This window comes from Dufourea novaeangliae, unplaced genomic scaffold (genome assembly GCF_001272555.1).
Source record: "Dufourea novaeangliae isolate 0120121106 unplaced genomic scaffold, ASM127255v1 scaffold14, whole genome shotgun sequence".
In the NCBI taxonomy this organism is placed as follows: domain Eukaryota; kingdom Metazoa; phylum Arthropoda; class Insecta; order Hymenoptera; family Halictidae; genus Dufourea; species Dufourea novaeangliae.
The window spans coordinates 2255718-2271050 of NW_015373890.1; the positions used below are offsets into that span (position 1 = coordinate 2255718).

General features: G+C 37.5%; 1 protein-coding gene across 1 annotated transcript in view; it reads right to left on the reverse strand.

Annotated features, from left to right (window-relative positions):
• Window positions 1-12371, reverse strand: part of LOC107186995 (mitochondrial sodium/hydrogen exchanger 9B2) — a 92275-nt gene extending 79904 nt beyond the window's left edge. The window contains exons 1-2 of the mRNA XM_015574987.1: window positions 12046-12371; window positions 7971-8345 (exon numbers count right to left, since the gene is read on the reverse strand). Of these exons, the coding sequence (XP_015430473.1) occupies window positions 7971-8345; window positions 12046-12371 (701 nt within the window). The remainder of the gene's footprint in view (window positions 1-7970; window positions 8346-12045) is intronic.
• Between the last annotated feature and the right edge of the window lie 2962 nt (window positions 12372-15333).

Here is a 15333-nt window from a genome sequence, read left to right on the forward strand (position 1 = left end):
GGGTAAACAAAAAAAAAGTTTTAAAACTTTAAAACTCACAAAATTCACTTTGACCTCGACATTCAAGGTCAAATGTTTTTGTTGTTCCTTCGTATTCAACTTATCAGAGGGAAAAAAAGTCTCAAAGGAACCACATGATGTAGCCTAATCGTTCTATTGTTTTGCAAAGACAGAAGAAAGCATGGAAGCAAATTTAAAGCTGGGTAGAGTTTGAAAGGCAACCTTGGATCTGTCGTCTGCTCACTTTTCCGAAAACTGGGAAAAGATGATTTCAAAGGTGTATAGCCGCAGAAAAAGATTTCGTTGAAGGTATAGTATGCAATTACTGTTATAATTAATAACAATTGATTTCCACACAATGACCCTGAACTTTTTGACCAGACCTTGTACTTACGGACAGGTATCGGTAGTTAATCTAGTTGCAAGTGCTGATAGAATTACGAGGAACGTCTTATCTCGCGTGACACGAATAATTGATTAGGCTGTTTGATCACCCGTCATTCATCTTCGTTCCTTGTTTGTATATGACTGCTTTCGATCAACTAACGGCGCGGCTTTGCGCCGATAAAAGCATTAATCACACCTGCCGTTTCTGTTCAGACAATAGGGAGACATCGATGCCGGCAAAAGGCACGTCAAAGTTTGGCAGGCAAGTCGTTCCTTAACCCACTAAATTCCAAACAGTAAAATAAGGGGACTTTTAAAAGAAACGAATGAAAATTTCATTCGTCAGAATTGGAAAGTGTTTTTCGAACTTCTGAAGGAAAGAGTTTAATGTATCATGATTTAGTTTGGCCATACTTGATCATTGAAATTGATAATCTAAATATTCATCACATTAATTAACTAGGAACAGTCATTTGGGGTCTGCAGGTGAACTTCATTTGACAATCTATACGACTTTTTAGTTTGTTGGGTGGCCTTATTAGCTACACGTTGTTCTTTTAACTTGTAAAGGAAAAATCACCGTAATTTACTTGTTTAAATCTCGACTAATAAAATAATTTTACATCCTCGACATCTGTTTCTTTTTTTTTTAAATAGAATGCAGAAACAATATAATTATTTTACATTTTCAACTTCCTTATGCACAAATAGTTAGTCTGAACCAATCGCGTTTTATTGGCCCACGGTGGAATAGAAACATTTCGGTGAATTCCATTCGAATTGTTCAAATCGTTCCCCGTAATTCTATCTGGCCTGACAATATGAACCACTTCGAATTTTCCTTTCAGGCCACACCCGTTTCCATTATCGGTGTTCAGGATTCTTGTTGCGTTTCCAACCACTCGTAACTTTCGATGGTGCTCGAGAATAGTTGAATATCGATGGGAGTATCATTGCTGGGGAGTCCGATATACCTCCACCGTAGCCGTATACAGGGTGCTAACAAATAATCGAGTACATTTCCACAGGGTGGACTGCAAACGTCAAATTAATACTCAACCACCCAGCGAATGTGTGGTATAAAATGCATGGAAAATATGTATAAATACGTGAAATTTCGCGAAAATGACTATTTCTTTCATTTCCTGCCAATAAATCGATTTGAAAAGTATACACAATATTATGATTGTAACAGTTATGACTGCATATCTAATAAAACTTGCCTTCCTACAGGTGTTTCAGCCAAGCATATTGGAAAGTATAAAGATCGCGTACAATTAAAAAATTAAGTGAGATCGAACGCACATAGAGTTGGTCACAAAGTATTACGCCACCTTACGCGAGATTTAAATAAATTTTGCCTGGAATTGTAAGTAGGTTTACAAATAAACAACCACATTAAAATATATAAAAAAATATAAACTATACTTTAATATAGCTTTTTACTTACAAACCTAAATACAATTAAAATATTTATAAAACAAATTTTTAATAAACATTTATTGTCAAATAAACTAATAAACATTCATTAAAAATAAATTGTGATCTAATTTTTTATTTGCAAATATACTTACAATTCCATGTAAAAGTCGCTTAATGCCTAAGGTGATGGAATACTTTTGTGACTGTATGCGAATATAAACATTTGTCGTTGTTTCGTGGTTAGAATCCGTCCTGTGAGAATGTCACGTATTTTTATTAACACCCTGTATAACCGGGGAACGCGTAATGCAACACTTCCCCGCCGAGGATCAGCCCAGTGATACACCAACGCGAGGTGATATACGAATACCATGCGTCAAAGACATAAATTCTCCGTTCTTGACGGCTAATATATCACGAATCGCGGAACGAGAGCATCCTCATATTTGCGCATTAAAATGTGCGAAGTATCAACATTTCCTGTCCCATTCCGTCTCACCCGGTGGCCCGTGCATTTCGCCTCGTGTGTGATAAATAAAAAATTATTGGTCGACTAACTCGCATGAACGAGTAATTATTTCGTGTCTTCATTAAGCAAGCCCTAGTATTAGTCCTGGTATTAGTGTTGATCTAAGCATTGGGCATTAAACTGGGGACTGCAGTATATTTGTTAATAGTATTCTAGTATTTCAGATAGCTTTTGGTACCTAAATATCTACGAAACCTTTTAGAAATGATAAGTATGTATGGTATCACAGGAAATGTTAATTAATGTAGTGTACTAAAAATTACAGGCTCCTCTCTCGAGAGGAGTCTCTATCTATCTTTCCATATTTCTTCATTTGTTAACCATAATATATACTACCTTAAATTTCCCTCTGCTCGTTTTAATTGAGAACGATAACTGACAGTTATGGTTCATCAAATGATACAGCAAACAGGTGATTCTTGATACAAGAATATGTAAAAAATATAAAATAAAATCTTTGAATCTAAAAATTTCCATAGTTGAAGAAGTTTGAAAATTAAGATTATAAGGATGTATTCGTATTTACGATAAGTAGAAACCATGAGCTATAAACAGACGCATTAGCCAAGTGACTGACCAAAAGGACAATTTGCTCAGTGACGTGATAGTCGGAGGCTGTGAATGTGGAATACATAAATAAATTGCTTCAATGCCCGAAACAATAAGCAACAGCATAGCTTCGAGATATCGTGCTCGTGAAATCCTCTGCTCTGAATAAGAAACGAGCTCTTGAGCTTTCCACGGTTCGGAATACGAGCAGCCGAGGACATTAGGAACAGAGAATTCGCTTCGTAAGAAACTTCGAAAAATCTACGGGAGCGTTTCGCCTTGTATGTCACGCGTGGTGGAGCGCTCCTTACGCGAGATTACGTTCCGGCACATAAAGCCGGGTGTCCAATGCGCGTCCTCCCCGTGCCGCGAAACAAAAGCTTTCTTAGTAACCCAGACCGCAGTAAGATATTACAGCGTCGAGTGACGCCACAGCGACGGAATATAATAAGAGGAGCATTCCAGTCGCTTCGCGTGCGAGTTTTCGGAACGGATACCGGCGCATAAACACGCGTAATAGAAACTCACGTGGCGTTCCCGATTGTTACTGAAACTATACTTGCGGAGACAATACACAGGATTGAATGGATTAACCCTGTAACTGTGGAATTTTGTTCCGAAAGTGTGTAACAATTTGTTTCTTTTATTCTAAATAAAAGAAACATATTTTTCAATTTTTAGTAAAATTTTAATTTTTATAGCAAATGGTACTTTATTTCTTCACGTGACAAGTATACTCGTTATTATTTAAAAAGTCATCATTCCCTCGTGAGTATACTCGTCAAACATTAAATGGTTAAGGTGGCTAACGCAAATTTTGTAATAATTTTAATATCCACCTCCAATAATAACGACAAACAGAACACCACCTTCCTGCCATATACATATACAAGGCACTATCGACCGTATAAGCAAAATACAGAGGAAACATTAAAACCATTTTTACGACCCATACCAAAATCAAGCATGTGCTCACCTCTCGGTTACATTGACGATTCTCGGTGAAATTGACGATTTTCAAATACATTTTCGTTTATATGCTATGTATCTAATGTCATTGTACATATTTCAACGTATTTGAAAGACAGTCTAAATATAAACACGTTACACTAAACATCCACGTATTATTAAAGCAGTTTTAATGACGACCAGTAATGACACAGGGTTATTAAATCGAGGCTAACACACGAGTTTCAGAGAACTGTGCAAGTTCGACGAATCGAAGCGACAGTTTGGTCAATGACGTGATGCTCGGCGACTGTTAATGAGGAATGTGTCTCTTTTGAAAATGCCGCCGAAACAACGACACCATGTCGAATATAAACGGAATTTCCTATTTATAATGAAACTTCCAGAGAACTAATTAGAGAAACTCATTCTTCAAATTATCTCTATGCAACAAATACTCAAAATCGGTTTTTCCCAAAATCAAGTCTTAAGGGAAAAAATGTATCGTATAATCTTGATTTATTTTTGCTATAATAAGAAACCCCCTTCTTTCCGTTTATATCGCCATTTTACCAACTGTATGTATGTCTTCAACAAACGGGTTCACTACAAACTTATAACTTGCAATTTTTTATTATAGCGTCATTCTAATCTAAATAAAGAAACTGCCGTGACCATGGTAGTTTTTGAATAGAATATAGTTTAATATACGATCGACATCGTCATCATTGACAGTGATAAAGTAAATATAATATTTAATCGAGCATGTCCTTTGCTCCAAAAGTACGCCACCGATACGGAAAGGTCTTCTATTTCTCTAAATTATTTTACTCGAGAAATCTCTTTTTTCAGCCTCATTATCTCTTATTAAAAAAGAAAATTATTAAGTTAAAAGATAAACAAAAAGTGTGCTGCTACTTTTTAAAATTACGAAAACAGGAATGACGTATTCACGGTCCATGTCCTTGAGGGTTGATTCATTACAATGTGATAATCAGACTGTGGATGTTATGCATCTGCAGCCTATTGGGCTCAGTCAAATCCAATAAAAAAATAAAACTGTCATCAGATATAAGAGATTTCTGTTTTATTCCGAACCCAATAAGATACACAAGAAGAGACAAAAAATCCCACTTTGCTTTTGTCTTTATAAACCACTTTAGAATATGTCATTTCGCCAAAAAAAATCTACATTCTAGTATCTCTACAAAAAGAGTGAATTTATCGATTTTTGAGAATCGTTAACTTTACAATACGAGTTAACTTTACAATACCGTCTACAACGGTTGTTTCGCAAGCTTAGGATCATCCGTTAAATATTCGAAATGCCAACTTTCTGCGTGTCAAGATGCACGAGGGACATTCGAGAGATTTTTTTTCAGCCTGTTTTTAACCTTCAGTAGTTACGGGTCACATCCATAAAAAGCTAAAGAACCGACCGTGCCAACAGCTCGACCTTTCGCAGAAGTGGAACTTTTTGATAAATGGCTAATTACAGTCGATTGCCAGTTAGGATGCACTATGAATTCTTCGTTTCTGAAACCGCAATTACTATGCCGCTCGTGTATTGTCGTATGTGCCCACGACGAATCGTTATTGTCCGGCCTCGACTTTAAAAAACGGTCGTCTTGCGATCGCGATGAGTCGATCGTTACGTCGAGGACTTTCTAGGAGACGTCTATCCGCGCGCGTCACCCGCGCCTTTCCATGTAGCCGATGCGTGAGTGGAAACGACGATCGTTCGCTACGCAATCGTCAACGGAAATGTCATAATGTGGTTCAGTTTTTCTCATCGGCGAGATTTCATCGAATCGATCGTCCAAACGTTCACTATTAAACTGGTACACGTGGAATGTAGTCTTCTTATTTCAATCTATCTAAATTCTATTTCAATTCATTATGTAGTTTGTCAATTATTTACTTATTTATTGGTGTAAAGTATTTGGAGTTTATGACAAAATGTCCAAAAATAGTTGTAAGTCCTTAAATGGGACGATTCTCGGGGTGATTTGAAACAACTGTTTCCTTATCCAGTTTTGTTCGTATTTTTATCCGTTTATTTGTCGTTTTTCATCCATTGGATGATGTGATGTTAATTTTCGATTTCGGAATGGAATTTCACATTATCGTTCTAGATTCGTACGAGATGGTACTAGACAACAAAATGTTGTTCTGTTTTAAGATAAATAGAATGAAATATTATAGAGTAGAATGACAAACAGTACTAGTTTCGTAAAATTATGTTAAATTATACTAATCATTTTTCTATTGTCAAAGATATTATACTTATTTTCATAGAAATAAGGATCAACGTAAAGTGTGTCTCATCGATCAAAGAATTTTTTACATTAAAAATAACGTAATGTATTTTCAGTTAAATTTTCTTGTCTAACATATTATGTTTTATTAAAATTAAACATTTTATTATTCATATAAATAATTCTTTGCAGTAGCTAAATCGAAAGTGTTTATTCATTTACATTTTGTATACTCAATTTCTTGTAGTTTCAATATTATTCGTTTACTCAGCTTTTCTCTCCTTGTACATACTTTTTGAATCGTAATTCATTAGTGTCACAAAACGATATTTTCTCAGTTACCATACAATTTATGCTCATAATTAAGAGAAAATAATTTCGTAGTCACACAGCCAAGTCCCATGTGAAATAAAGTTTTACAAAATAAAACTCTTCTTGTTCAAAAAAAATTCTCGTAATCGTCTACTTGTCTATTTTTGTTAATGAACTTTCGTTTGCATATCATCCACATTTTTATTTTATTTGTTTATTTATTTCATGTTGTATGTATTCAATTAAGAATGTTCGTCGTAATTTAACAAACAACCGCCAACGGTCAAATACGATAATACCGTAATACGATACCGGAACGTTTCCAAAGCAGAAATCAAGTTAAATGATTGATTCCGATTAAAACACACGTGACGATGCGAAACAAATATGTGCGTATCGCCGGCAGACGACGGGGGAATAAATTTCAATTACGAAACGATGATGTTCCATTTACAAATTCATCCGAAGAAATAATGTCTAAGTAACGGCACATGATTTTAATCACGTGTCCAGTTAAGTCTAACTGTAGTCACGCGCAACAGCATAATAATTAACCCCTTAGCCGCTGTGAGTCAACAGTGTCGTTCAACCATGCACACAGTAGGATCCGCGCCTGAATGTATCACACTTGTAAATTACAGCCCCCTATTGTCAATGTTAGATCCTCCCATCAATTCATGGTCGATGTTTAAACTGATATTTACATCGGTCTTTAATGAGCAGTTTGCGGATGCTTATGTAAATTTACAATTTCAGATAGTAACATGTGAAAATTAAAATCTAGCAGAATTTTAAATTTCGTACTAGTTAATAATAACACATAAATGGTATTAAAGCTACATCCAATTCGTTTAAACTTCTTCCACTACCTAACTTTTCATTATTGTTATATCAAATATTACCGACTTTCTTCTTCTCCCGAAGAAATCACATAAGCAGGAAATAACAGAGAAATGGTAAACTTACAGGCGTTCACCATTTTTTTTAATACTTTTACAATTTTCTTCATTATTTCCATACGGTACAATAGCTCCCAAAACGAGAAAGTCACTCCCTTTATCCGAAACAAAAAATTGTTTATAACTTTGGAAGTATTAATCTTCCGACCCATGTCTACTAGCTTATTTTTTCATCATTCGACGAGTACTATCTACCCTAGAAGTTGTGAATCCTTTTTTTCCTTTCACCCTGCACATAATTTACTAATCCTACTCCTAAACAGAGCTAATGTCTTTTTTGTATCACTCTGTATAGTTCTGTACTAACTGTAAATAAAATGAATCTGAAACTAACACCAGGACACAACAAAATTAACAGAAATACAGCGATGTCTCGATGAGTGCGACGGACTCGGGTCCGTTTCAGAGCATTCGTGGCAGGGCAGAAAGGTTTTCAGCCCCTCATAAATTTGTTTTTTTTTTTGCACGAAGCCGAGCCTCTGCTTAGCTTCCGATTACTCTGTTTCGACTGATTCCAAAAAGGAATCCCCAGTGGTGGGAATAAAATTGTTGCTCGCGTTGCATTCATCGAGGAATTACTGTAATAGACAAAAATGGTAAACTCACCGAAGATTGGAAATGCACCCGGAGTAGCTGCCCTCAATGTGGACCAGGCCGACGTTCTGAAGTATGATACCGGTGATCAGCATGCCGATCAAGGCGGGAAGGGTGGTCAAGGAGAACAACCATCCGCCGAAATGTGCGGCCAAACAAAGAGCGGCGAGACCAAACAACGGACCACCGGGGGCGGCGTCTTCGCCCAGGATGCAGTAGACCATGCCCCATAGTAGCAGCCCTAACAGGAAGAGACACAGTATCCGGGCGAATTTTCTGTAGCTTGGACAAAATGGCTGGGGACAGGCTTTTCTCCAACCGGGCGGCTCCCATGACGGTGTGTCGTCGCGACCGTGGCATCGCGCGCAGAATAGGTACAGCCACGACCTGAAAACGAGCATCAAGAAGATAAAAGCTTGGAGGCTTTACGTCCACACTTGTTCGTATACACCCCGTGACGTAGAACAATTTTGAAAATAAATATTACAATTTTGAATTCCGTGAAGTGATACACATCGATTACTCGGTAACTTTGGTGAATTGTTTATAGGATAAATCTAAGAATTTTGTCGTACTTGGTTGGTGCTAGTTTTAGAGTTTAAAGGAGGAACCATCATTGTTATCCGTAATGGCCATTTTACTTGTTTGCTTGTAAGTCATAAACTACAATGGATATCAGAACAAAAAGTTTAGATAGGTTTTATATCGGTTTTGTTTGTCTATACATCAGTGGGAAGAAATTCTCAAAAAAAATGATTTTGAAAAAGTTTTTTTTAAGAAAATAAATATTACAAATTTATACATTGTGTTGATTCTGTTTTCATAAAGAAATCAATAAAACTGTAAATTTTCTTAAACATTCACTGGCTATATATTGGAAACGTGTTAGAAACCACTCGAATAACAATATCGGGAGACACAGATCTGTTCTTCGATGCATATTTAAGCTCGATATTTCAGACACTCCAGGCACAAGGTATCGCGAGATCAGAGAACACGAAATCGGAGGTGTGCGCGGGGAAGTCGGAAATACGAAATACAAATAGATTGTGTGAAGTGCAGAGTGCTGATTTAAAAGTTCGACGTAAGTCACGGAGCAGAAGCAGACGGGAAGGAAAAAGAAGAAGCAAAGTCAATATACCCGGTGAAACGAGTCAGGCGAACAGTTTGAGAACGAAACTTTTCGGTGAATCGTACTTGTATTCGAATTTTGTTTAATATCACTGTCAATATTGCACGTAAAAATTCTGTAGTTTCATAAACTCTACAATTTTGTACAATACAAGTAAAGTAATATTGACGCAAAATTGAGATATTGAAGAAATTTATTTCAATTTACTAAAGAAACAACATGAATTAGTTGACTATACTGCAAACCACTTACGCAGAAACAATAATTTGATATAATGTTTGACATGAGTGAACACATTGTACCACTTTACTACAGAAGATGCTGCATATTTTCATTTAATTTTATGTACTCTTATTAGAGTCTATTTTAAAAAATTTTTCGATTTGATTTCCTGGTAATTATAGTTACTACTACTCTCTTGTGATATTATTTTCTATGCCTGTCACTGCAAACATCGGCGCTTGCTTATCTATCCGCATTATTCGGTAGATACCAAAGAAAGTTTTTTACACTGCAGTATTTGTAAGTGGCTGCACTCGTTACATGATTGATTGCTTATCTCCTGAGAGAACAATGGAACGAATTGAAATATTTCTAAGTTATAGAAATTTTATTCAAAGGAAATAATGTTATAATAAATATAAAAGTAAAATATAAATCGTTGCTGAGTCACCTTCATGTGTTGCAAATTGATATGGAAAATTATTCTGAAATTTTATTTTACTTCAATTTACTATACTTTAATTTAGTATTCTTTATTTTTATTTTATTTTATGAATACGGAATTCCACTTTTGCCAAAAAGACATTTATGGAAATCGGGAAATTGTTCAATGTACATAAAAAATTTTCGATAAAAAAGCGGTCGTGACTTCTGCATGCGCCTAATATTGTATACAACAGAGAGAAAAAATATATACTGGGTCACAGGTAGACACTTCAAAGAAAAGCCTAAAAATAAACTTTTAATCCATAATGCTATGAACCCTATGTGGATATACTGTATTGAACTATGGGACACTGCAGTCGTATTAAAAAAAACTGAAACAGTTGAATTTAAAATATTCTCCGATTGTGATCAATAGACTGCAGATGTTTATGCATTTACATATATCGTCTTCTAAGTTGTAAAACGTAGTAAAATAAAGATTTTGATAAAGTTTCATACTTTATGTTTGTTATTCTTAATGCAATCAAGTTAAATACGTCAATAATAACCCTTAACACAAGAAGTAAAATTACATACAATTTTGCTTCATACACATGGTGACTATACATACTTGAAAAATAAACAAGTAAACAGATATTGATACGGACCAATAGAAAACTATCTACACGTCAGCCTGCAGAAGGTTAAACCAAAGGTTTTATAGAAACAGATTATCAATTGATCGAGGAGACAAAAAGATAAACTTAGAAATAAACCAGGTAATACACACGTCCTTCGGGTTTTCCACGACTTCGTCGTGTGTGCTCCATATCGTTCGATTCTACTGGATACGTGATCTACGTAATATTCAATAGATGAATTTTTCATACGCGGACAGGACACTTGGAAACGAACCACGAATGGGAGAAAAACGACGGAGAAGAATCCAAAAGTGTGGCGCGTACGCGCATACTTTCAGAAACGCGGAGAGACAGTGAAATCTATAGGAAACTCAGCACCGCGGTTGATTTAATCTCATTAGACTTTATGATCTTATCAAGGCGATTGGAAATGACAGGCTTTGTAACTGCGACCGTTACATCACAATCCCCGCGACGCTTCCTAGATCCGTTACAATCAATTTCATTAGAGTCGCCTACCTCGAATAGTTTTCACGAATTTTCTCTTTGACTCGATGAGCAAGGACATTGCTTCCCATTTTATTATAATGTTCGTGGAAATAGTTCGAGAAAAAATGCACAGGTGTTTGCCCCATGTTATTCGTTGATCCCTTTGACGGTAGACTTATCGACCCCATGAAAATGACGGATTACAAATTTTTTGCTTCACAATAATTATAGAAATCATGATGGTACTTCTGCCAGAAATTGTGTTCATTATATTGTATATTATTATATTATACAATACAATTTAGTACAGGGTGTTGAAGAAATTAGGGACACTTTGACAGGATGTATTTGACACCCCAAACTAATTAAAGTATAACAAAATTTATACAATTGACTTTAAAACAGGGTGTTAATAAACATGTGGGACACATCCGCATGATGGATTTTACACGCCAAACTATGACGAAAATCAAGAATAACGAAATTGCGTTCGTGGCTTCGTTTCAGAGTTATTAACTCTTTCCATAATGTGAACGATTATAGTCGCTCATCGCGAAGCGACATCCGTGTACTATGGACAAAAATTTAACATAACAAAAAATTAAACAGTCCTTAAACTGTTAAAATAGATTTATATCAAAATTCTCGTGTTGAAAGTAACTTGCAACAACACTTTCTTCGTAATTCACTCAGCGTAATGTATTCTGCTATGTCCTTTTAACCAGCTAACTGCATTGCTCTACTGCAGTGGATGCCTACGTTATTACTTTAGTGACAATACTTGGAACATTTCATTACGATCGGCAGAAAGAAACTTCTTTAACACTAGAACTACCAAGCAAGTAAAAATGACTTGTCAATACACACTTACAACGACGATTAAAATGTCATGACAATTTCTCTGATTTTTTGCACCTTTTATTACGAAATGAAAGTGAAGAAATTAGTCAATTTCTAAATTTCTAAATTTTCAGAAGTTTTTCACGTTTATCCACCGATCGAAGCAAATATCCGTTTATCGTCGATAGTTCTAGTGTCAAAAGAACGCCAGTAATGTCAGGGTTAATAAATACATATAAAAATATGACTTTCAAACGTTCCTTTCACCATCACTGCACTCACAACCACGGGATGCACAAAATCTAAAAGTCTTAATGATCGGTCTAAAGCGTCTCACCGTTCGAGCTCCTCCGAGTATTCAATCTTATCCCTGATGGAGCTGGTCAGGCTGTACGCGGATTTCTTCCTGTTCCCATTGATCCTGCCGTTCTCGAGATCGAACTTGTGCTGTGGCAGATTCTCCGCGCTACCGTAGTTACCCGTCCCGTGAGCCAGTATCGATTTCCCCCGACCCTGATCGGAATTATGCTCGGAGCTGGCGCTTATGCGCCGATGATGATCAAACGTGGGATTATCCACCCCGCCGAGGATCTGATCGCTAATGGAGACCCGTCTTTTCGCTAATTCCTCTGTCGATTTGTTTGTCCTCATGTCGATATCCATATCGAGCGGCCTCGTGTCACGGGAACGACGTTTGCTGTGATAACACAGCCCCGAGATCGCGTACAATGGCTCGTCCACGGTGGCACGAGAGGCTGGACTTGTTAATCACCTTATAGGGCCCAGATGTCATGCGCGAACACAGGTGAAAATTGACAATTATTACCGTGAATGGAGATATACAGAAGCTTTAGGGCGATTCAATTACTTCCACTGGGCTCAAGTTGGGATTAACTTGAGATTTATATATCGATCGATAGTAAGATCCTTTAAATTCGAACTAAGGACAGTCAAGTACCACTGAAACGTTTTCAGCTTTTCACTGGACTCTCTGGAAGAGGATGATCTCTTAAATTTCAAAACCTTCTTCGATCACCAACGGGAGTAGAGTCTAGAATCTCTCGATGATAATACTGTCAATAATCTTCACCGATTCACCAGTTCAATTCGACAATTTGCTATTCCGATAAAGTATACAGATTCACGCTCGAGATCGAAGAACGTCGAAAACAAAGGAACAAACGTAGACACGGTAGATCGTATCTTTGACGGACCGATCGTCGTAACGGTCAACTCGCGATTGACTGCCGATGGTGTGCGTCCGGTCGCGCGGAGTCACGATTGCGTATCCGCCAGCGGGTCTCCCTGTCGATCGTTGACAGCGGAGAGTCGTCGCGTGACAATGATTCCGTGAAAGTCCAAACACGATGATCCCCCCGATCGGTTGATCGAACGATCACGCGGTTGATACGGTGGTGGGGAGGGGGGGACAGCCGGGGCCGTTGTTAACAGTGTGTCGCGTGACGGTTTGTTTTCCCAGGGGAATCGGGGTAGTGCCCCGTGTCGCTAACACCTTGTGCCGATATCTTGACGGGTTCTCTCTCTCTCTCTCTCTGTCTCGAACTGACGTCTTTGACACCTTGACCCGCTTCTACCGCGCCGTAGATCCTCTTCCACCGACGCACACGAGAGAGCTTTGTTCACCTCGTTAGCGTCGGGATTCAAGGTCGTCCGTGCCGGTTCTAACTCACTCTTCCCTTTGTTAGTATGCAGTAACGACCGTCTTTCCTTCCCCAAGAGGAGATCCTGCCCTCTTGGTACTCTGTCTTTGATCTCCAGGCGAAACAATGTTGGGTGTCACTTTGGATCACGTGGTCGGTGGATCGATCACGCGTCGCTGGCCACTGGCGACTCGTGAAACCAGTAAACGCCAGAACTGATGAAAGCACGACAATGGCGGATTTTCATCACGGATCACTGAGTTCGGATCATCTTATCCGCCTGGGATTCGACTATGATCAAGAAAGGCTGGTCTACCAGCTTCATCTGGCTGTGTGTTCTTTCGACATTCGTGGTGAACCCTACGGAACCGGAAGTAGCGGCGTGGTTGAAGATTGAATATTCCTTCCGGTGTCGCGCGAACGGTCACGACGACGACGACGCGTACGAGCAGTACCGACCGGGAAACGGACTGCTGTCTATCAAACGAGCACGGTTAACTAGCGACTAAACGCTGCAAACCGCGGCCATACGCTCTACGCGGGCTGTTTATGCGAATGGTGGGGCTGGTAAAAACGTGCCGGGAGTTCAGGAGGGACTGTTACGATCGTGTGTAATTATTGTTGCCGTTCTATGTTGCACAGGATGGGCACAGCTGGACACCTCATTGACAGTCTATTCGGGGTCTAACCCACCGACCTGACGTGCCCCTGGATCGTCTCGGTATGCTGTAGGTCAACCCGTGGGGATTTAGCAAGATCCGCGTGCAATGCCGGAGAACCACCAAGGCGGCGCGCGTCCTCGGAATACGAGACAAGATGGATTGTCCAATTTCCCACAAGTTGGGGATTTTTCTGACGTTTCGGACTGCTCGATGAATCAATGGTGATTCTTGGTGATTACAAAAACAAACATTTACATAAATACAGTTTATGAATTAATTTATCGAGACTGAATTAATCACAAATTTGTTTATCTAATTAATGGTTCCATTATTTCAATAAACAATGGTTCCAACATATTCCTATGTTGGTATTGGACTATACTGAATTATAAACAATCATATATCCTACACACTTCTATCGATTTATATTATTAATATCAATTAACAATTATGTAATATAAAGTTACATAATAGCAACATTAAAAAAAACTGCAAAGAGTTTCGATATCACTGGACCAAGTAGCAGCAAGCAACGATACCATATCGCTTTTTCTGTTCTTGTACATACTTCTAAAAGATACTCGACAAAATAACTGTTATCGCCAATCAAACCTTGCATCAATATTATCGAGACGTAGTAGGTAGTTCACATTCGCTGCTTGAAATACAAACATTCCGTCCCCAACCTGTCAGGTTACACACATTTCCTCTCTAATCAAATTATTGGATTCTTCTACATCAAGTAGTAGATTACTTGTTAACACTTTATGTCACATTAAACTAAACGTGTTCTGGCGATCGAAATCGATTTCAGAACGTGAATTTTAATAACGTTTGGCCAATTGTTTACAGTTTTGATTAATTTTCTTTTCCGAGAGATGTAATTACTAAAAGGAGAAATTTGAAATATTGTAACTAAAGAGACATACGAAAATTAACTTCCATCTTTACATGTTCTGTGTTCTCAATTATTTCGAACAATATTTAAGGAAATATTAAGTATTCAGTAACCCTGGACTTTCTTTGACTTTCCTGGACTTTCAGAAACAAAAATAAATGTTTAATTGAATATGTTGTTTTATCTCATTTTTATTGACACAATAGTTAAAGTAATCGTTAAGTACTGCATATTAAACTGACTGATTGATTTAATATACAGGATGTTATATAACTGATGTTACAACTGGGTAAGAGGTGATTTTAAAGATAGGTCGAAAATATACAAGAAAATTTATTTGTAATTCAAATTTCATTTTAAATATAAAAAGTTAAGCACCAATCAGGTGGTTTGGCGTTAAAATT